The sequence below is a fragment of the Watersipora subatra genome, chromosome 7 (assembly GCF_963576615.1).
Source record: "Watersipora subatra chromosome 7, tzWatSuba1.1, whole genome shotgun sequence".
NCBI classification, from domain to species: Eukaryota; Metazoa; Bryozoa; class Gymnolaemata; order Cheilostomatida; family Watersiporidae; genus Watersipora; species Watersipora subatra.
Genome location: NC_088714.1, coordinates 19,554,285 through 19,578,871, shown reverse-complemented (window position 1 = coordinate 19,578,871; position 24,587 = coordinate 19,554,285). Strand labels below are relative to the sequence as shown.

Sequence of the window (24,587 nt, the reverse complement as noted above, 5' to 3'; positions counted from 1 at the left end):
TGTTTGGTAGACGTTTAATTGTTTTAGGCTGGTAATAATGACCTCTGCTGTTCTCGCCCTAAACATTGAATTGTTTTAGGTTGGTAATAATGACCTCTGCTGTTCTCGCACTGTACATTTAATTGTTTTAGGTTGTTAATAATGACCTCTGCTGTTCTCGCCCTAAACATAAAGGTAAATGTCTTCATTACTTTCACAACTCAAGCTAATATTACTGATGATTAGCAAAGTTTTGAGGCTTTAGAATAATATTAATGTGTGTAAATTTTCTCTGCTATTTATCCCCATTTGTATGTTATATTATTAGTTTGTTTATTTAGCATTGCAGCTACACTTGAAGTTTAGGCACAAAATTATACAAAGAATATTATAGCTTTCAAAACTAATAATTAAGTTGTTATTTTAAGACTATGTTCACGTACTTACTATGAACACTCTTGCATTGGTTTTTCAGAATAGAATAATCAAAAAGTTTTTATCTTTTGAAATATTCAACATTCTGTTTAAGATTTTATAGTTTGCAGAATAATACAATTTAGTATGTTTTATCTCTTTTACAGGATGTTCCCTCAAAGTGGTATGTATTCACCTTAATCACTATACTGTAGTTTATTATATCTTCAATGTTTGACTAACAACATTGAATTGAAGTGGTTCAAATCCCAAAAAAATAACTCTTTTAAAACTTTATGAAGAATCCTAGTGTTATAGACTGAAGTAAAAAATTAAAAAAATTTTTAAAAGCCACTTTGCAGTTGGACGATTTAGACAAGACGTTTTAAATTTATCCGATCAGGTACAGCATTCAGGCTGCACTTGCATACACTACAGAACCCATACCCTCAGTTCATACAGCGGTGATGATGTTAGTTTTAGTGGGAAATCATTCTGGCTTAATTAACAACAGATCAGCTGGAGTTTTGCATTTGAATTTTGCATTTATTAAAGATTTAATACTTAGTAATGCAGAAGTTTAAACATTTATTTTCTAGTTTAATATATATTTTTTATTTTCATATTTTACAGTAACTTTGTTAAGTGCAAGTTTTATAGCTTGAATTGTGTTTTTAATATATTCTAAACGTCTCTCACATATTATTATTTCAATATTGAGCTTTCTCATAATTTTTTTTAAATATTTAAAAAAAAATTTTTTATTTGCAGTATGACAACTTTGGCTAAAAATGGTAACAACAGTAATTTTGAAACTGAATCAAAAATATTATTGAAATATTTAACATGAAGTTGTCAAAGCATGGTGGAGACAACTATCAACAACTCAAGTAAAGATAATAATTAAGTTTTGGAGTTTTTAGATAATAGATTATAGATTTTTGAGAAACTAGTTTCAAGCAAAATCAGCATTACGTACATTTTGGTGTACTAAAAACTGTTAGTTTATAAAAGGTTAACAATCGGTTAACACTGACACCTAATAGAAAAATTATTAAAATTATATTGGAGTTGTCATATTTTTGCTTAATCGGCATGTTACTAAAAACCAATGTAACATATCATGCTAAGAATAACAACCTTGAATGGCTTAAAGTTACAAACAAGCATCTCTTATCCTTAGACAATAGTAACAAAACATTACATACAGATTTACTTATTTACTAAGCTAACTAAATTTCTCTATATATTGTTTAAAATATTCTCTACACATTTTACTGGTTGAGCTCTTTATAATTTACACAATAATTGCTACTATGATGAGTGTGAAAAAAGCTTCCCTATAAATTGCCGTAAGAGCAATATTATTCAAATATTACGAAGAGCTTTTTTTTACACAAAATGTGTAAAACTATACTTACTGTGCAATTTTGAAAGCCTTAAACACAAGTCTAGCTGATTGCAGGACTGGATTTGACAGTTCAAGATACTTTGAAGAAGATCTCAACTCAATAAGCCCAGGTAATAACTGGTTTCTGCATACAGTTTTATTTTATGGCAGCTACAAACACTGTAAGGAAAATGAAACCGACTGTGACAAACTGTAGCTAAATTATGGTTTAAAATTTTATTATTTTGAACACAATTTTTTTGAGAAAAAAATTTAATTCTTATTAGAGATATACACTTTAGTCGTATTTTCAAAAATTAAGTTTTTAGTTTAAACATTAATTAAATATCCCCAAGTGATGCAACATACGAGCCCAGTAAAACCAAATTTCTAAATTAAGGTGATTTAAGTAGTAAATATTATTGTGATTATCAGTTATTGATATCTAGCTGAACTTGTGACAACATCCAATTTTTATCTTTATGGCTAAAATTTTTATGTTTTAATTTTTCATTTCAGTGTTTCTCGTTTTTACAGAGATGCTACAGAGCAAGTTGCGTGTTGATGCGGAATTTTTCTCATCCTGCGAGTATGATGATGCCAATGAGATTTTCTGCAACACCAGCTTCAGAGAACCAACAGCTCGTTGCACTAACCTGAAAGAGGGGAGAAAAACATGGGGTATGGTTGGAACACCATACACCAGGATATTGCCTCCCGCTTATCAAGATGGTGTGTACTATTAGTTGTAGCTATCATTTTATTGGATTGTTTTGTTTTAACTCAGCAAGTTGCTACTGACCAGAGTCAAATTCTATTAGCTTTTTCGATGTTCTAATATCAAGTATAGTCTAATTGAATCTAATGGGCAAAATATTTAGAGTAAGTAGAGTTGATATAATGATTTATAACAATTATAAAAAACTGTCAGTTGTGATTATTTAAAAAAAAGGGGGCCTAATTAAATAAAACAAGGAGGCTAGAGCAAACGTTCCTGAATACTACCTAGTATACGGAAAGTAATGTGCATGGTAATGTAATGTGCATGTGCATGGCATATGTAAACAGTATGTGCACAATTATAACGTGATTTCGTTAGGTAATCAATAGTGCAATTAATAGTGTGCGTGACTACCAAATAGATTATCTGAGTGACATTTCTATGCCAGGCAATCTTTTTTCTAACACTCTCTGAGTGGTTTTGGACAGACAGACAAACACGGCTCACAGGCAAGCCCAGTGCCACGACTAGCTATGCTATTGCGTATTTTGGGCTTCATCACTCTTCCAGCTTTTTCTTTTGATTAACTATTTTTGTTGATGAAAATAAATCACAAATCAAATAAAAAAAGAATTATTATAGTAAAGATACATCAAAGATTAAGAAAGACCATCCTACAACAAAAAGGTGATCAGCAGTCTGGTAACACAGTCTATTTCTATTACTAAATAGACTGCGTTACCAGCAACTCAGTCGTCAACAACTAAGCTCTTAACAATTTCAATTAGTGAGTGTAGTGCTTACTGAAATTAAGTTCTCTCTTAGACTATGTATGGATAGATTTTCATTTATTATGCAAGATTCATACAGTGGTGTTAAACACCTAATTTCAAAACTGCTAAAAATGAAAAAGAATAACTTGGTAGTACATCTTTAAAAAATCTGTTACACTATCGATTATAAGCGCTCTCAGAGCAGAAAACTCTTATGGCTAATTCTATCGATGAATTTGGTTGTTATGTATATGAAACACATGCTGTTAAAAAGTTTCAACTGTGAAACATTAGTCTCTTCTTCGGCAAAATTGAAATGAGCCTATTTTTACTAGTCAAATAAGATGTGCTACTAGCAATTATGTTGTCAACAAATAGTTGGTTATATTAGCAAATCAAATAGGCAAGCACATTGTGCAAAACCTGGCAGTATCTAGTTCATTCTACAACAAAAAGGCAATGGGCTGGCCTACATCTGTTTCTCAAATAGACTGTGTTACCAAGAATTTTGTAGTAAACAAATAGGTTGTCATATCAACCACTTAAAATGCCTCCTAAAATGCACATTGCCTTCAGAAATTAAGACTCTCAGCCTACTACTTTTCCTGTAATATACCTGCAATTCTGTTAAACTATATAATACAAAAATAACCTACTAGTACTTTCTAAGGATACATTACCTATTATAAATGGTATCAAAAAAGGAAACTACTATGGCTAAAATTACTGGATAATAGACATAATAGGTAGTATGACAGCCAAAGTCAATAGCTAAGAATACAGGAGTGAATCAGGCTGTGCATCAGCATATCATAGATGGTAATAGACAAGCAGATTCCTTGACTACAAACTAGACTGACCTGACACATTTTGTAATAAAAAGACTGTAAAACAAACTATTGCTTTAGGACCTGCTAAGGAGAAGCATATGTGAAATATAATCTATTACAGTGACAATTTTGACAATTGTCACAAGAACATTTTTGTTAATAAGGCTCTTAGTTTTACAATTTTGTAAATAAATTATGTTTGTATTGACAACAAATCATTCAGACTCACAACACAACTGTCAATGTATACTTGTCTATAAAAAGTAATAATTACTTATTATTATTTATTGTACATTAATATACACAAATATACACTAATTATATACTTATTTTAATTGTTATAACTGAAATGGCTACTTTAAGTTTTTTGAAAATTTAATGAGAATACAAGTTCAACAGTTTAGCGCTGAATTAAATCTCTGTAAACAAAGTAGAAACTGGTGAACTGTTAGAGTCGTCTATTAGTAATTATATAAGAGATCTGCAGCTGTGATCTATATACTGAGATCTACTATCTATATAGACATTTTAAGGTCTTCCAAATTGATGATTTTTACATAATTAAAGTTTTGTGAGTATGTTTTCGCTATTGCTAAGAAGGAAATACTCAAAAGTTCATTTTACTACATTAATAAAAGCTGCAATTTGACACTGCTATCTTCAGCCTCTTGGTAACAAACTGAACATGCTGCCCTTTTGGTATTTGGAGAACAAGAGAAAACTTACTTAGCAATGCAGTCTGCAGTATCGTTGACTATTTAAGAGAATATATGACTGTGAATGCTGGCAATTCTTCTAATCTGCCACATGAATAATAAATAATTTTTTCAACTTTATGTTGTATGTATCATAGGTGTGCAGTAATAAACATTTACTTTAAACATTGGCTAATTTTGAATCAAAAAGTGTTTAAATATTGCTACAGCTTCTTGAATGTTTACTTATAATAAAATGACATTATCGGATGTTTTTATCAAAGGTGCTGGGGAGATCAGGCAGCTTGAACACTCTTCTCATCGCCCTTTGACCTCGCCAAGAACAATCTCTACAACAGTCACAACTACCAATGTTATACTCAACTTTGAAGGGTTGAATTCAGAGATTATGCAGTGGGGTCAATTTTCAGCTCATGAGTTCACCCACATTTCAGATGTTGAGGGTAGGTGATTGGTTACTGTAAACGCAAACTTAAGACTTTAATGACAGCTGCAAAAAAGTGTTCTAGAAGGTAACTGTTACTAAAGCCAACCGATGTCGATTGCAAATAGGTTTTGCTGATAAATGCTAATGACAGACCTTGTTAAGCATGATTAGTAACAACTTCTGTTTTTAGCTTAGCAGTTTTGTGTGGGAAGCTAAGCATGTGTGGCGCTAGTTAATCCCGGTGTGAATACAATATTGAAGAATTGAAAGGAAAACTATAGAAGCATTTAAGTGAACTGCATACTATAATTTATATTAAGAAATGCCAATTTGTCATTGTGTGTTTCTGTTAGTTCGCATAAAAGCTTCAATATTTTTTAGCCGGTTTTCATTCGAATTTTGCATGAATAGGCTCTGTGCCTTCAACAGGGGGGCTGAAATGTTTAATGTTAAAGCTTTGGCGATTTCTTTGGAACCATGCAGATATTTGAATTCAGCTTCTTAAACGCATACCTAGAGGTTATCAGATCGTAAACAAAATTCGAGCTAGCTACAAATAGCTACAAATAGCTACAAATAGCTACAAATAGCTACAAATAGCTACAGCTTTTCACTTACAGTATAATTTAAACAAACTTACGGATAACTGATCAAACAGTTTTTAGATCCTACTAACATGTTGTTAAATTGATGGTAGCTGCTTTTACGTCTAGACACTAGTCTTTATGGTAGATACTTTTGTCAAAGAGAACAAGTTTAAAATCATTTTTGTTATGTAAGACAATTTACAATTTAGTATTCAATAGTATAATTATATTATATTATATTATTGTATTCAAAAGTATAATTAGTATTTTAAGTTTACCCAAATACCGAAATACTTGAAATCAGAAGAACAATTCTAACTGAATTTAATTTTATCTGTGGGGTACGAACCTGTCAAGTAGCAACAAGTACTTTCTCTAGTAATGTTCAATAACGCGTTCAATAACAATAACTGGACCAGATTCCAATAACCATAAATATAACTTACAATCAATTGTGTTGTAAGTTGCAAGCTTCATCTTTGAAGCGCTTCCACTTATAAGCTTAATGCAATGTTTCTGTATTTAGTAATGCATCATCCAACTTGCAGGTAGGATTGTTCTTGTAGAACACTCGCCTTAAGAATATGCTTTTACATTTTTATAGCAGAAACAGCTTGCTGTCCAGACCAGATTTTTGCTGCCAGACATGGGACAGCGGTAGAACCTACCGAGGAAGATCTAGAAGCCATCAGACAGGAACTCAGAGAGACTAAAAAGGACGTATGCATGCAGATAGAGACATCAGATGATGCGCACTATGGAGGATACCTCTGTATGACACAAAGACGCTCCAGGTCTGCACCGCTGCATGACTGTTATTTTGGTGAGCATTGTCAATGCATTTGTAAATGGAAAACTCCTACAGTAGCTGTTTTTGTTGAACTGCTAGATAAGGAAACTAAATGAATTAAATGGTTTAACGTTGCCAAAACTGAAATAGCTTTAAACCTTTTAAAATTATTTTCTTCAATTAAATACCGCTGAAGCAATTTGACAACTACAGCATGTCTATTTCATTTATTCTGAAGCATTGTGAATTTTTCTAATTTTGGTTCCTTGCACTAGAATATGAAATTAATGACAAACTTTTAGATGAATTTTTGGCTTGATATAAACCTCGGTTTCATTGAGAGTTTGAAGCCATAAAAGTGTTGACTTTGCTTTCAAGGTTAGTTACACAAATTGGAGGTATCATTATGCAACCATATGCATATAGCATTTTTTGCTACAAAAACAGATCTCTTAAAAAATTAAAAAACTGATTATTTACATACTTGCTTACTTGCTGAAACATACGGAGTAGGTTAACCACAGTTCTGAAAAGTTTTTGTCAATACAAACCGCAAATCCATTGGAGCTAAGGCTATTAATTTAAATATAACTTAAAACTAATTATGTTTGATACAGGACAAAGGCAGCAGATTAATACCATCACTCATGTCTTTGATGGTTCAGCTGTTTACGGCAGCTCTAAAGAAGAACAAAATAAACTCAGAGCTTCTAGTGGTGGTAAAATGAAAACGCAGACAGTTAACGGTATGGTGCTACCACCACCTGACCAGAGCAACTGCCCTGTTGCTTCACAGGCTGTTAACAGATGTCCATTTCTTGGAGGTGACACAAGAATTAACGTAACTCGTAAGTAACCAAAAGTAATTTTTTTAAACAGACCTTTATTGAAAGTTTAATAAATGAACTATTTTCCCAGTCTCTCACTAACCTGTGCAAACACCAGAGCAAACTTTCAACAGATTTCAACTATCCATCTGATTAAAAACTAAAACATGCACCATCACAATTATTTTCAGTGAAGCTTTTCGAAGATTGTTGCTGTGAAAGCTGTGTAGCAATTTAAATGAAACATGAAAAAATCTCGGGCAACAGCTGGCTTACTGCTAGCTACATTCTAAAGTTCTACTAATGGTCAATAAATTCAATCAGTTTTAGCCTGATTTCTAGTAAATAAAGCTCAAACTTAACATCAAGGTCAGACTCTAAGTCCTACATATGGAGAGTTGAACAATTTTGCCAACTAATACATGTTCATAAAGACAAAAGAATAATCACTTTTTTAGCTAACCTTGCATCAACCCATGCTGCCTTCCTTGTTAAACACAACCGGATAGCTGAGGAGTTGAGCACTATCAACCCTCACTGGGACAATGAACGACTTTTCCAGGTAGGCACTTACACAATCAGCGATTCATTCAGCATTTATTATTGGTTTTACACAAGTTTTTTGCTGCAATTTCAGCTGATAGAAATGACTTTTTTAACACTTATTACAACAACTACAACCTTTACAATAAATTAGAATTTTTCCAAATAAGTTCCTTAAAATCGTTGTAGAAGCCATAAATCACTAATGAAGTAAATAATCCTCAGATTTTTAATCTAAATTTTAAACATGGTTTAACTATGGTAATAATCTAATTATGGATAACATAAATATATATCATATTATATATATATATATTATTAATATATGTAAACTACTATAAATTAAAAAATCTAATCATTTATTACAATTATAAATTACTATAAAATATAATCATAAATTAGAATAGTAAACTATTATAAATTATAACTATAAATTAAAAATTATAAATTGTTACAAATTCTATATTAATTGTTGTTGTATATAAGTATTATAAATAATTGTAATTTAATAAAAAATTTACCTCACTGCAAATAATATTTTCTGCTAAAAGCTGTTTATAGGAGTCGCCACTTTACCAAGTGTATTACTCTTAATAAATGGGATATAAAGCTGTTTCTGTATTTGTAGGAAACAAGACGGATTATAACAGGCATTGAGAGCAGCATTCATTACTATGAATATCTACCAATAGTACTGGGGACCGACGTTATATACCACTATCAGCTCGATAGATATCGAGGCTACAACAAAAATGTCAATCCTTCGGTTCTGTGAGTAGAAATTCTTTGAGGGTTATAGCCGTTTTACTAGGGTCTACATGGCAATTTTAGTATTCAAAACTTCAATGAATTAACTGATGGGGAATTACATATGCTCACATATATATTATTTTAATACACCTAAAATAATATATATGTGAGCATGTTTCTTTTATAAAACTACGTATAACGCAAGCACTTGTACTTTTGCAGAAATGAGCTAGCACATGCAGCTTACAGATTTGGACACTCCACTGTTGGTGGATTCTTTAGTACAGTAAAAGATGATGGAACAGAAGACTTTGTAAGCTTGATTGAAAACTTTAATAAAGTTGACCTTCTCTATGATGGAGGTGAGAAGATATTTGGTTATTGCGGTGTGCTATGAATAGCTTTTACACCTTTATTTATAAAAATTTTTTGGATACAAATAAGAAATTTTTATATATTTACACAAGCCCTATAATTGACAGAAACAGAAAGAAACTACAGTTTTGCTTGAATATTAAATATAAAGGATTGCCTGTAAATAAAGAAATAAATTTATATGCAGGCTCATCTTTTTAGGCTGGCAATATGTTATTGTGCTTCATCCACGCTCGAAAAATTGGTTGCTTTTGTATGAGCTTATTTAAGCTCTTACTGTGAGATGGCCTTGGAGTTCACCTGTGAAAAAAATATTTTTGAAATTCATCTGATATACCATAGATTTTGCTGCTTTATGTTTTGAATATGAAAAAATGAATGTTAGGGAGTCATGCAGCCAATTTCGTTTACTGTAGGACACTTATCTTTCGCTAGTATTTAGTTTCATGAGTAGCATACAGAGTAAAATTTTGCTGCAACTTAATTTCACAGCTCTGATGAGTGCGAAAATATAGTGATGCGAAAATAAATGCAGTGGAACAAACATAATTAGATTCCTCAGGTTAGGTTCACAGGTAAGAAATTTTTTTTCAATTTGGGACTAGTTTGTAATTGTAAACCGCAGATAGAATTGTGTGGCCAAGATAGATAACGCAATTTGATTGCTTGCTGCTATTTGTTTCTTAGACTATCAAGTATCAATGAACAAAGCTATTTAATTCCGCGTTTTCGCTCGTTTGTTATGATAGTTTAGTTTCGCTCATGAAATTTTTGCGAGAGGACGACTCCACGACAACACGAAAGTTAATTGAGCGAATACATAAGTGTCCTAGGGTATGAGTAAAGCCAATAGATTTCATTACATTTTTTACTGCAAAAAAACCATGGCATAATCCAATTTTTAAACGGCGGCAACGCAAAAAAAAAAACATCAGAAAAACATTATACTTTTCTGTCTTTGTACCAAATTAGTAGGTTCTTCCTGAGAGTGATTGATAGAGTATTTCAAACCTAATTTGTGTACATCTATGTTAATATGTTTAAAGTTTGCTCTTTGGGCAAGGTCGGTGTAGTTCACTTCAAGGTTTTGTGCAAAATGAATGCATCTTTTAGGTTACCAACAGTTCCTACGAGGTCTTCAAAAAGATGTTCCGTGGCTTGTAGATAGAAACTTCCCATCTGCGGTTTGTTTGTCACATTTGTCTTATAAACAACGTAAATACTTTCAAACTTTAAATGAATTTACATTAAATCAATGTGTCATTCAAATGCATGCCATATCTGTTATTACGACCGGTATTTGCGAGAATACATACTTTTTGTTGCCTACATGTATTTGGAAAACTATTGTTATTCCTCTCTGCATGGTATTGCTCAATTTTTGCTTTTAGATGAGAAACTCCCTGTTCGCTGCAAGGTTGGACATTGTTGCCTTAAATATCAATCGAGGACGAGACCACGGTTTTCCACCATATGTTGCCTACAGGTAAGTCCCATTAAAATAAACTAGCACCCTATAGGGTTAGCAACCTTTATCATAATTACTGGTTTTCAGGTTTTTAATGAATTCATAGTTGATCTCTGCCAACGAATTCGTACCCAATCGTTCCAATGATTTAAAGTTGCTCGATATCAATCTTTTCAAAATTCACGACGCATTCCTTAAACCAGAACTTGTTACAGTAGACTCACTTTCGGGCCTGGGTCACTTTTCAATTCAATTTTTGTACATTCGTTGCACTAACTCAGCCAGGATACTTGATCACAATCAGTAGGTTCAGTTATTTAATGAATAAAGTAAAAAATATATAAGAAGGTAATCACCGCATTATCGTCGTATGACGTTATCATCGTATGAGCAACCCATCATTTGCTCTAGCAGTTAGAAGAGACCTGCGTGGTGGTGTGATGAAATGCGCTTAATTTTTCACCTCTCCTGGGAAAAGCTTAGCCGGGTATTATCAATTCTAATTCATCCACAGAGAGGGTTTCTGTGACGAAAAGTAAGTTTCTCACGTCGAGTGCCTTGGCACAAATTTAGCGACACAAAATCGTGTCAAATTCATAAAAAATTCCGAATTAATTCAAAGCATGGAAATCCAATAAATAAGTGCTGTGTCTGTCTGTCTATCTGAAGTCATACTGAAAGTAGTAGATATTAGATTGCATCACACTGAAATCGAACTAGAATATTCCAAATCTCAGCCAAGCACTGTGTCGCTCAGCCACCATGCCATAACACGGAATTATTATGTGTATTGTTATTACAAATGAAGATTTTTCATAGTGCTCAGGGGTGCCACGAAACTAGTTTTTTTTGCAGTTGCATGGTTAGCTTCAGTTGCTGCATTGTCTACTTTTACCCATTTCCGCTGACTCTAGCATGTTATTTCAACCGTTATAAAATCCATGCCTCAAAATAACTTATGAATTAAATCACCTTTAAAATGAATATTATCAATTTAGTGCTTTTTAATGTGTGAATAAATTGGTTTCACTAAAAAATCATAAAAATTGAACTTATAAGATAGAATGTTTGGTTATGATGCATGCAATGCTAACAAAAATAATTATTGACAAATAGCAGCCAAGCTACAAACAGAAAATACTTGCTCAACAAAACAACCGCTAATTTAAGGTCTATTTATTTATGAAATTATGAAACAATTTCAAATCAACTAGAGTACTAGCAACTCAGTCAAATAAACTGCTGTTGGCACAATGTCGATGAAATGTCGGTGCTGTCGGTTATTGACTACCCTTTACCAGTACGGCATGAATTCAGAGCGAGTCCTTATTTTATACTGAAAAATATTATTTTCTTTTGCTGGAAACACATAGTGAGCTGTGAAATAAGTTTTAAACAGCAAAAATTGCAGAGCAGATAAATAGTCAACAATCAATCAATCAATTTCACTAATCAACTTCACTAATCAATTACTAATCAATTTTAAATTGATTAGCCAGTTTCTATCTACATATACATATATGAAAACATCCATAGCTTCTTAAAATTAATGCCAGACATTGATACTATATAGACTAGATATAGACTTGCTTATAATTTTATTCTCTAGTTCTCACTAGTGGTGAGTGGTACGGATTATGTTCATATTAAACAGAAAAGAAAAGATGCCATAGAAGAAGCACATATAGCTGTTAGAAAGCTATTAACTGTGCATGGAAAGTTTCTCTCTATCTCGAGTATTCTATCATATTAAGGAGGAAAGGACAAAAGAAACAGCTTATTAAATGAGGAAGAATTTGTGAAAAGTTTAGGACAATGCCTAAGATATTATACAAACACCATTGAAAACTAAAAAAAAGTTGCTAAATGAATTCCACTGTGTTACTAATGTAAATAATAATGCTATAAAAACAGTTTTCAGACTATGCAAGCTGTTGCTTGACAGATCATTAAGATAAAGGATATGCTTGTGAATAGCTAAAATAGCCTGGTAGAAACAAAATACTAGCCCAAACACTCACTATATGAATAACTAAACAATACTAATGCATTATAAGTTAGTTTTTTTCTGTATCACAGAAAAATTACAAACATCTTGAGGTTAGGTTTAATTTAAACTCAGATCTCAGTGAATAAATATAGTTAATCACACTGGAGTATTCTTAAGAGGCAGTAAAGCAGCTTTTAAATAAATAAATAGATAAATAAATAGATAAATAAATAGATAAATAGATAAATAAATAGATAAATAAATAAATAAATAGATAAATAAATAGATAAACAGATAAATAAATAAATAGATAAATAAATAGATAAATAAATAGATAAATAAATAAATAGATAGATAAATAAATAAATAGATAAATAAATAAATAAATAGATAAATAAATAGATAAATAAGTAAGTAAATAGATAAATAGATAAATAAATAAATAAATAGATAAATAGATAAATAAATAGATAAATAGATAAATAGATAAATAAATAATAAGTAAATAGATAAATAACTAAATAGATAAATAAATAGATAAATAGATAAATAAACAAATAAATAAATAGATAAATAGATTAATAAATAAATAGATAAATAGATAAATATAGAATAGATAAACAGATAAATAGATAATTAGATAAATAGATAAATAGATTAATAAATAAATAGATAAATAGATAAACAAATAAATAAATAAATAGATAGATAAATCGATAAATAGATAAATAAATAAATAGATAAATAAATAAATAGATAAATAGATATATAGATAAATATATAGATAAATAGATAAATAAATAAATAGATAAATAGATATATAGATAAATATATAGATATATAGATAGTAACATTATTTACACCAGTCAATGCTGCTTAAAGCAAATTAGACTGAAACAAAACCAAAAACAGTAAATTATGTGTATTGAAAGAAAATGCTATTCGTTCGCACAACGCGGTTCTATAATGTACTTTAGCAAAGTGGTTGCGTCTGGTATGAAGTGGGGTGGTCTTTTGGGAAAAATTGGAATATAATAGTTGGTCAGGCAGATTGGCGATATGATTTGAGTTTTTAAACAGTAAATATCTAGAAACACGTTTAGCTCTTCGGGCACTTAAATGCGGGTCATATGTCTTTGGCTAGAATATACTGGCAAGGTTATGAATAAAGAAATCTTTTTTAAAGCTGTTTAGTTATTTGTTAAGGCTTAGTAGAACATATTAATTAAATAGAAGAAAACTATCATTCTTAAAAGTTGTCAGTAGTACACTCCTTATTAAAAAAACACAAAAATACCATTAGCTCTGAATACAAGGTTCTGCAGAATTAACAGCCAATTTTGACAATATTCATCGGTTGAAACAGCAGCTCTCATAAGATGACTTGCAAAACCTTGCATTATTTCTTTTGAGTAAGTAGTCAGACAGACAACAAACTTTCACACTTTCTGCAAACCGCCCTCATCAATTTGTCATTTTATGTGTAGCATCATTATCTTTTTCTTAATGCCTTTTTGCTAATTAGGCAGTACTATGGATTGAGTGTTCCTCAAACCTTTGATGACCTGCGTGAAACACATCCACAAGAGGTTATTGATGCTCTGCGGCAGGTTTACTCAACTGTTGCTGACGTTGAACTCTATATAGCTGGTAAGATTCTATTCTCATGATTCTTGGTAATTAGCATATGTAGCTCTTAAAGTGGCTGTTTTTGCCTAAATGAATGCGGGAACCCTAAAAATATTTTTAGTAGAACTTTTAATCCTATGTTTGTTAGCAACAATTTATGTAACCTCACAGTTATTAAATTTAAAATTATGTATAATGGTTTTAATACAAACGCAAAAATACAAAAAAATTAAGAAAGCATGTCGACTGTTTTTACAAACAACAAAAAAGTAAATTGAAAAATTTGCAAAAATTCACAAATTGTTAAAGTCACAAAGATTAAAGCACCTACTGTCTGATAATAGCTGCTACCTTCTAAAAGACTCACACTAGCCTAAATTCATTTATATTTGTATCAGGAGTAACAGAGATCCCCAAAGAAGGAGCTATTGTCGGAGAGTTGTTTGCCCTTATCATTGCTGATGGATTCTCAAGAATAAGGGATGGAGATAGACTTTTCTTTGAAAGCCTTGATAATGGACTTTCTCGAGGTACAACTATAAAGGCTGCTGAGCAGCATTATGTGATAGTTAGCAGATCTAATTGGATAGATAATTCAACTATCTTTACATATCCGCAACAGAGATAGTTCAGTTTGATTCTTGGTACCTAATAGAAGTGAGAAATACTCTTTACCTAAATAATCATTGAAGGTTTTTTTGCCTTTTCTTAATTTTTTACATTTTAGTAGTTGCTTTTATTCTATTGGTTTAGGTTTAATATTTTACAGTATTGTTACTTAATTACAAAGCATGTAAGTAATTTTGTGATAAACTTTGAAGTTTTCTGAACTTGTGATGATTAGTTCATGCAAAATGCAAAAACAACATGTTTTCAGTTTGCGATTTTCAGAAGATATTGAATATTGCATCATTTTTTAGCTTAAAAAGTTAGTCAAAGTGAGTTTTTTTTGAAAAATTCAGTAGTAATTTGTATTGAGAGTGGCATTAAGCAATAAAAATTGTTAAAATTATTATTAACCCCAAACAGACATTAAAAAAATTATAACAAAAAGGAGTTGTAAATCAATTCAAAGATTTTTTCCGCAATTATCAGAGTTGTTTTTAGCAAACTTTATGCTACGAAACTTAATTTTATGACATATTTTGAGCTAATCAACTTTTCGCTCAATTCAAGGTTCACTTTTTTAAATATTATTTGTCATTAGACCACTTTTTAGTCTGAAATTTCTCTGTTCATAACAAACCTTAGTCACGGGCTCGGAAACATTAATAATCTACGTAAGCACTAGTTTTATCACAACTGCTATTGAAAGGAACATGCTATAGTCATGAACATTAACAACTCTATCAGGGTATTCTCCAAGAAATGAGCATAATATGGTGTTGAGAATTCAATAGTTTGTATTGTACATAAACATTCAGAGGTGGTACCGGTCAAAATGGGTATATATATCAGTCCATAATATTTATAGTTGCAAGATACAAATAAAACGATATTCACAACGGCGAGTCATTTAAATACAAATATAACATTCAACAACATTTAATCAAACTTGTTATTTTATCTTGTGATTCTGTGAGCAAAGTTTTTTGTGCTGCAAGCATGAAAGGTTGAAGGAGAAGCTGGTATACAGGGTCTACCAGTTTTAGGATTAAGGATCTACAGTTGTTGCCCTAAGAGGGAACGCAAAACTATCATGTTAGAAGACAATGCTGATATGCAGGGAACATTGGCGTATGCAAGGAGCACTGAGAATCTCCCTCCTAAAATATACTTTGCTGATGGGATTGGTTCAATTCTTTGGCTAGTCCAAAATCTAGCGATGTTATTGGTGCTCGTTGTGAGCATGCAAAACATAACTAAATTTTATCAACATTGCAAAATAAAATTTTACAAAATAATGAATAATTACAAAATTCATACAAACATCAGATACCTTAAAATTAACACATGTAAACCTAAAATAAAATATGATAAACAATTGCTGTATGTCTGCTGTCTCTTTTCTGTTGTGCTTCAACAATACCACAGTTGCGTCTTCTATGTTTGCCAGCCTAAATAACATCTCCTAACAACACGCTGTATAATCTGTCGGTCCTTGTGAGTTATACCTTTATTTCAAAAGAGATGTGTTCCAATTCATTATTACTGACAGTTTCTCACAGTTTATCACAATTCACCTGTAAACTAATTTGATTGATTTTGCTAAACTTTTAAACTAGATGCAGGCCTATCTATAAAATAGTAATATTTTGTTAGTTTTTAGAAACTCGCCACAGAATTTCACCCTTGCAAGTAGGCATGCTTTGTAGATCTGTTTGTAGGAGCTTGCCTCACTCAATACTGCAACTATACCTAATTGCTTTGCAACAGTTCTAGATAACATAATCTTTCTTAAAATTGAAGTGAATAGATTTTTAAAAATTCAAATTACATTTTCAACACTCATTCTAATTAAAACAAGTGGCAACTAAATTCAAATGATAGAAAAATGGTAATCTTTTTGTGACTTGTTACACGAAACAGCATTTTGGTTTCACTCTCTCAAATGCTTGTCAAAAATATCTGTTGAAACTAAAACCTCAAAACCGTAAAATTGCGCTCATCCTAAACTTTTTTCCCACTACCATGTGTTAGCATTTTATTTACGACCGGTTAATAACTTTTCAAAAAATGCTAAATAAGTTTCTAAAAACATGATTACAACATTTTTACATGATTTTAATGCTTTTAAAATTAGCTTTCAAATAAAACTTCTTGCTCTAACATTTTCAGTAGCATGTACAAGATATATTTATTAAAATAGAGGCAGTTGCTCTGAGCCCGGGTGTAGGTCAAACTGGCTGTTTGATTGCAGTCGTCAAGTAGAGCTTTTTGAATAAGGTTTCTACAGTTATTGTATTTTATGCACAACTCTTTTTTTCCGTATAGATATAATTTTCTTACTCACCACCAACTTTTATTTTTTGTAGCACAAATTGAGACAATTAAAGGATACAAGTACAACAAGCTGTTGTGTGATGCCACTGCTGCAGAGACCACAAGCTCCAGTGCCTTCCTTATTCCTGGAAAGTAAGTCCTTCCTTTTTAAAAGCAAACAAAATGCTAACAAACAGACACATTTGACATTTAGCAAATTAAGAGTTATGTCTCCTCTTTTATTACTTTATTTTATACCTTTATTCTTTCATATAAACGAATAAGAATCACTTGCACAACCGTAAGATATAAATCAGAATACATGACCATTTCTAGTGCAGTTATATTGAAAAACATAAAACATAACAAAGCATGATAATACAAAAAGTAGCATTCTTAACTTTTTTTAAATTCAAAATAGTGAAGTGTAATTTTGGAATTTTATTTATTATTGTTTAAATTTGCATAATCTTTTGCTTTAAAAAACAAACAGTTTTTTAAATGCGTACACAACAAGTAAGATTGTCTGCTCAGTAGCTAATGTCATACAGAGCGGATGTCTAGTTAGCAGCAAGATCATAGCTAATAATTTTTGTCCAAGTAAAAAGCAGAAAAACATCTAAACATACTAAAAATATGTCAACTAATATTTTGTTCTAACATTGCTAACAGCTGAGCAGTGTTGTAGCCATTATGGAAAATTTTTAACTGTGCATTGATAATTACTCACTGATATTCTGATGTAAAATGCACTGCAGTTGCAGTAATTTTGCATTACATCTGCACATAAATGCACAGCACATTTTGTGAAAACTCTTCACAAAATCAAGTATTGGGTTGATTTGATTGCAACACAAACACAATTGCAAGATGGGAATACCGTTCAAAATTGTGTATGAATGGGTAAACAATTTGATCATAATTAGTATGTTGCATATGATTGAAATGAAAATATATTATGGTTTTAGTAGATAATCTTAATTAAAATGCAACACAAAGACACCAATTCCGTTATTAGGAAGGGTGGTAATGCCAGACTCCCTTTATCTGAAATAATATGGGGAATTGGAGCACAAGTTCATGATCTTGCTAGACAAAGTGTCTGACCATTTTGCACAATGCAGTACATGAGTTTGGAAAACCAGTAGTGTCAGTTGATCTACAGTATCAACTTAATACTAATGCACACTTGCCGTACACATGCAGTTTCAAATGTTGAAGAATGCGAATTCGCAGAATGCATGAACTGCTGGGTGTCAGGTTATGAGTCATGACAGTCATTGTGCGGTAGATTTCAGTAGACAACTTGCATTAGCAGCAAATCTCTACTGCATATTAGGAATTTGTAAGGCACTACAAATTTACTGTGTACCGCTCTGCCATGGTGCAATGCAGTTCCAATGTGTCACAACCCTGCAACTGAACCAAGTTGAAGGCTTGCATTGTAATGGTTTTACAAAAGGCCTTCGCTAAAAGTCTATAGAAAGGCCAAATATAATAGTAAAGTTAGCGCTTCTTGCTTAAAGGATGGTTCACACTTCATTTCAGTGTTGGTGCCACAATATTATGGTGGTAGTCGGTAATAACAATAGTCAAACTATCACAAACTTATCCGTGCTTGCATCAGCAAATAGTCAGCATAGTAATGTTCTCATTTTTCTTTTTAATTTTCTCAAAAAAGCCTTTTTGTTTCTGTGTGATCGAATCAAATACTGTTCCTGCAGCAACTATTATAAATGTAAATAAATTACGTCATCCTAGACAGCGAATCGCCATCACCAAAACGGTGCACATTGCCCAGGCTGTCGTTGCTGCTTGGCAAACTATCAGGGAAGTTTGACAGCTGCAAGCTTTTATCGACACTGCTTTGTCGATGCCATCGGTTAACGGTGCATATAATTGACGGTGAACGCCAAAAGGACAACTCCTACATACACTGATATAAGGTGAACCAGCCTTCATGTATGCTATCTAGTGTCTGGATTGCTGTCAATGTTTAATAGATAATGTCTTTTCTATGTACTTTCAAAAGAATGGGCGCAACCAGGGTTGAATGTTCAAGCCTTCCTCAGCTGAACTTGGAGCTTTGGAGAGAATATCCAGGTGCCCAGCCTGGGTGTACTTGGGAGATTATAAACGAGGGGCCTTGCTGTTTTGGTAAGTTATGCAGATAAATCATGACATCATGAGACAGCTAGACTATTCATTTTGCAATACTGGGGTCGATACCTTAAATTGTCTATGCAGATCAACAAGGACTCATAATAGCTCGAACATAAACATTTTCTATAAAAAAAACGCAAAAGACTCTTGCATCTAACACTGGAGATTGAACTTGAAAACTATTATTGCAAGTCAAGTCATATACGCAACCGTCAGACAACCAGCTGCTTAATCATTATATATCAAGCTCTTAAAGTTGCAAGTAAAAAGTCTTAGCATCGTTTTTAATTTGTGTTTACCATTCCTTAAAGTTTTTCAAACCTGCTAGTAGTAAGCCTTGTGTTGCTCAGGTTTTTTCATGTTAAATGCATATAGCTAAACTGCTTTCACAGAGAAACTCAAAAACATGTTCATTAAAGGTAATTGTCTTTAATGTATGCGAAAGAGTATTTTGGAGTTTCTAATCAGATAGATTTGGATGCATTTATATGCAAAGTAAAAGTTGTAAGATTGCCAATTGAGCTCAACATTGCTTGTATTTGTGTAAAGGTACCGATTGAGTTTTTCTACTTGTTCTCCAAGAAGTAAACTACTTGAGTAAAAGGTATTGAGAATATGTATTTCACAAATACCGTACATGTGGGTACAATTGAATATGCAATAAACATATAAGTAGCAGCACAGCGTGGGGACCTCTAGGTGCTCTGCTTTCCTTGTCTCATCTGGAGTTATATATGCTTCTGGCTGGTTAAGCTCCGCCCCTTCAAGATCTATTGGTCGTGGGCAGGTGACTCGCTTCAGTAATATGTTTACCAGCAAGAGATAATATGCCTGTCTTTAGCGGAGCCAGTTATAGCATTGGTTATAGGATCGTTAGCAGAGCTGACTTTGTCTCAGATGGTCTCAGCCGTGCTAGCTTTGGTGTTCTTAAAGGCTGACTTGCAACAAAATTTACATTACAGTTATTTGGTATCAAAAGATTCACCATGTCTTACTCTGTTGTGTAGAAAGTGCCAAATATGTGGAAATGTGATTACAAGCTCTTAAAAGCTCAAAAACGAAAAGCCGCCGTAGATTGGAATCTCTTTATTTCGATGACGTAACCACGAAATTTGGTTATCGTCTTGTCACGTATGTTCTCACGTGAATTGAAAGGCCAATAGAGAGCTCAATATAAAACTTATCGTAGCACTAGTTTTTGACAAACACTTCGGGTTTTACCGAAGACCCCGTATCAAATATAAATGTTCGCTACTTTACAGTTTTGTTTCGGCATTATTCAATTGTCAAGTCGTAATCTGATCATGTGACCCAATACTTTGCAAATAATTTTTGCAGCACTTTTCGATTATCACAGGTGACCAACAGGCTCGGCATGATTATCAGACAATGATATGTACTCTTTCGAGTTAAGGTTAAAAAGTTTAACTATTTTTTACGGTAAGTTATAAGATATCAGTGCTAAAAGTGACAGCATTACAATGACGATAAAACAGACGCGTAAAAACAATAGACATAGTTTTATTGAATGCGTGAAGTATATTTGTGAAAATATTTTGACGAATAAGGTTGCAAGAAAGTGTAAACAGAAACCATCTCTCACAGCGACATCACGTTTGAGCCGTTTTGGAAAGGGAATCCAAACTACGGCGGTCTCGTGTGGCTGCGTTTTTCTGTTCGTTTTTGAGCTTTTAAGAGCTTGTAATCACCTTTCCACATACTTTGCACCTACAACACAACATAGTAAGACATAGTGAATCTTTTCATATCAAATAGTGGTAATGTGAATTTTGTTGCAAGTCAACCTTAAGGTCCAAACACACTAGGCAATTTTGTCGCGTGCGCCATGAAAAAGGATGAGATATCGCTGGCGTGTGCCTAGATACACTTGAGCGATTCCTCAGCAAATGATATAGTGGGCACTCTCACAAACTGCCAATAAAGTTTTGTATTATTAGTTTCTTCAGAATTATTAATAAATTTTTAAGTAAATCATAATGGCAACGACGTAAACAACTTTCACTTTAGTTATTAGGCCTATTTCAATTTCACGGGTTGTACACTACAAGAAGACATCAGAAAACCCGATTCCTGTATTTTAACAGTAATAATTTATAATATTTATATATAGTTTACTTTATAGTACTTTTTTATATTTAATATATTAAATATTTACCAATCTCAAGATGGTCAACCTGCACATCGATTGACTCCAAATGTTGGTTTTGCAATGATTTTTTTTGTAATTTTTGTGTGTTATGTCGTACAGGACTGGGAATGCTTTTATTAAATTTTTTACCAATTCAGTGTTCATTCCGATGATGTTTCAATTGTAACCAAAATATCAAATTGTCGCTGCTGTACGAGGGTGAACATTGATAAGAATTAATTACTCATAATAAAATTACATTCTAGTAAAAACCAACCAATCGAAATGCATCTCGCTAGCAAAAACGTTATGTAGAGAAAGTCCAGCGTTATCGCTCTGCCTGAGCTCGGTGCGTGAGTTGTAGCCCAGATTAGCGCCACGCGGCGTAATATCGCACTAAATATCGCCTAGTGTGTTTTCACCTTTAACCTGCTACAGCTGTGCTATCACCCTGCCAATTGTACTCAGTGGAGTAGGTAGTTTCCCATCACTCGACTAATCACGTATGCGGCTAATTAAAGACCTCTTAGCTGGAACACTAGGTGTTAGTGTTTTGCTGCTTTCTACCACAGCTGGACTTATGAAATAAAGTGTCGGTAATGCATGGATCTCTGGCGGTCTGCACTTGCAACTCTTTCTCAAACAAGCATTTTCAACTTCACAGAACATCGATCTTATTATAGTAAATATTATTTAACATTTTCCCAAGCAGTTGATTAGTGCATGTGGTAGATTGGTGGCCTACCAAGCAAAATTTTACAAGTTCAAGACACATATGAGATTAAATTTTAATAACTACCTACGCTATACCTTCATTGGGGTAGGGTCCAAGCAAGACTACAAGTCAGCGTTATATAGGCAATAGAAAGGTTTACCAAAACAGTAGGAAGGTAATTTGAGATTTCATGGTATGTATAGCAGCTTTTAAGTTGAAACCTCAAGTCTGTGTGTCCATTAACCTGAAAAATAACTTGTGATAACCTGCTGATGATCTTTGATACAGGTTCACCAGATCTCTAGAGCTACCCTAGGACACTTATGTATTCGTGGCATCTAACTTTCGCGTTTTCGCGGTGTCATCCTCTCGCGAAAGTTTCATGTGCAAAACTAAACTATCATAGCAAACGAGCGAAAAAGCGAAACTAAATAGCTTTGTTCATTGATGCTGTAGAATGGAATTTTATAACGACATTTATTTTAACGTTTTTAACGACCACTATAGCATCGTTAAAATATAAACCAACGAAATAATTTGACTGTCAAAATTTATTACGTTATTATTTTGCAATTAATTATGATTATTTTCCCATTAAGAATGATTTATAATGATAGGAATTTGATGTCAATGCACATGCATCAGTAGCATTATCGTTTGCTGGGAACATCAATCGATGCAGTGAGCACTGTGTGTTGAAAGAAAATAAGACACACTGACACTCACAGTACTACACAAGCAGCATGGCTCTGGAAAGGTTTGGATTCACCACTGACACCTCTTCAATAACTTGTAATTTTTTTAGATTTGTTTTGTTTTAAGTGATGTGACTGACGAGACGTTTTTAAATTAAAATAGGCAAAACATGACCGCAGTTAACGGTCATGTTTTGCCTATTTATTGCATGTTTAAAACGCTCAGAAAAAAGACATCTTTTTTTTAGCGTTTTAACAAAGATCAATTTTGTGGATTTTATTTTAAGTTCATTGGGAGGCTTTTACGCTTTCGATGGGACATGGCCAAGCGGGTGTTTGATAAAACTTATCTTCTGCAAACCTTTATAAAAGTCGTTAACAAAAATATTTTGCCTCTGATGATGATAATAATGACGCCTAAGAACTACTAAAAGTTGATGTTTGTCTCTATGGCTTGGAATGAAGTGATATTCTACAGCGATAAAAACCGTGTCCATGGCCGTTGGGCAAATAACTTTTCGAATAAATGATGTTGAGGTCGAGTTATCTGAAGCAATTTATCATTGCATTGGAACTGACCAAACAAATCCGTTTGAGTTAACTTTGTGTTTGAGATGAAATGTTACATTTTATCTGAGGGCGAGTTATCCGAGTTGGACTGTACTTACCGTAAAAAATTCTCAAAAAGTTGGGGCGGTTCAGCCGGCCAGCTGCCCCAGTGAAAACGGGCCTGTTGATAGTCCAAGAAACAAATGGCAGCAAGCGATCAAATTGCATTATCGACCTTGCCCACACCATTCTACCTGCGGTTCACAATTACAAACTAGTCGCAAATTGAATTTTTTTTTATCGGTGAACTGAACCTGAGGAATCTAATTATGTTTGTTCCACTGCATTTATTTTCACATCACTATATTTTCGCACTCATCAGAGCTGCGAAATTAAGTTGCTTCGAAATTTTACTCTGTGAGCTACTCACGAAACTAAATACTAGCGAAATATAAGTGTCCTAGGGTAAATATGTCAATGCTGCTCACCAACAACTTTCAAGGATTATTATATTTTAGCCTCTTTATATTTGGCTTTGTTAAGTTTTTCCTTCTGGTATCAATAAATCTAATAATAAAGATTTATCGATAGTCTCATATTCGCATTGATTTACTTACAGGACAACAGACCCTTACTAGAATGTGTAATGGAGGCCCTTACTGCTCATGTCAAGGATCTGCAATTATTAGGAAGGCCTGCAGGTGTTATACTTATGAATGCATCAGAAACCTTTGGAATCGCTGTTACTAGAGTGACAGCTTCAACCAACTTCTACTAACAAATGCTACCAGTAACTGTTGCTAACTACTGCTACTGACAGCTTTTACTGACAACTGCCAGTAACAACTGCGTCTAATAACTGTTACTAACAATTTCTACTAGCAACTTTGTAATTTATAGAACAGAAAAATCTAGTTTTCATTGAACCTATGGATTTTATTTGATTGCAACTGACAGGTTATAGAGTAATCTATACTTGACCAAAGGTGTATTTTGTTGTAGAAAGTGGTTTCTAATTTGTTTTTACTGATATTTCAAGCTGGGTGTGGTTAAAATAGAAAATCACAAAGATTTGTGTACAATATCTTTATGTTGTTTCAGCAAAGGTTGTTCAGATTCACACAATCTGAAATTGTGCGAATCTGAACAACTGAGATAAAAGAGTAGAGACAATAAAAGTAGATA

At 32.7% G+C, this 24,587-nt stretch overlaps 1 protein-coding gene across 1 annotated transcript in view; it reads left to right on the top strand.

Moving 5' to 3' along the window:
* LOC137400512 (peroxidase mlt-7-like) overlaps positions 1-24,323 on the top strand; it is a 29,138-nt gene extending 4,815 nt beyond the window's left edge. Inside the window, exons 4-17 of the mRNA XM_068086839.1 lie at positions 2,321-2,515; positions 5,087-5,266; positions 6,442-6,660; positions 7,245-7,475; positions 7,913-8,016; positions 8,626-8,768; positions 8,970-9,109; positions 10,236-10,306; positions 10,514-10,608; positions 14,106-14,230; positions 14,608-14,739; positions 17,185-17,284; positions 19,164-19,288; positions 24,022-24,323. Of these exons, the coding sequence (XP_067942940.1) occupies positions 2,321-2,515; positions 5,087-5,266; positions 6,442-6,660; positions 7,245-7,475; positions 7,913-8,016; positions 8,626-8,768; positions 8,970-9,109; positions 10,236-10,306; positions 10,514-10,608; positions 14,106-14,230; positions 14,608-14,739; positions 17,185-17,284; positions 19,164-19,288; positions 24,022-24,152 (1,991 nt within the window). The 3' untranslated portion in view covers positions 24,153-24,323. The remainder of the gene's footprint in view (positions 1-2,320; positions 2,516-5,086; positions 5,267-6,441; positions 6,661-7,244; positions 7,476-7,912; positions 8,017-8,625; positions 8,769-8,969; positions 9,110-10,235; positions 10,307-10,513; positions 10,609-14,105; positions 14,231-14,607; positions 14,740-17,184; positions 17,285-19,163; positions 19,289-24,021) is intronic.
* Positions 24,324-24,587: the final 264 nt, after the last annotated feature.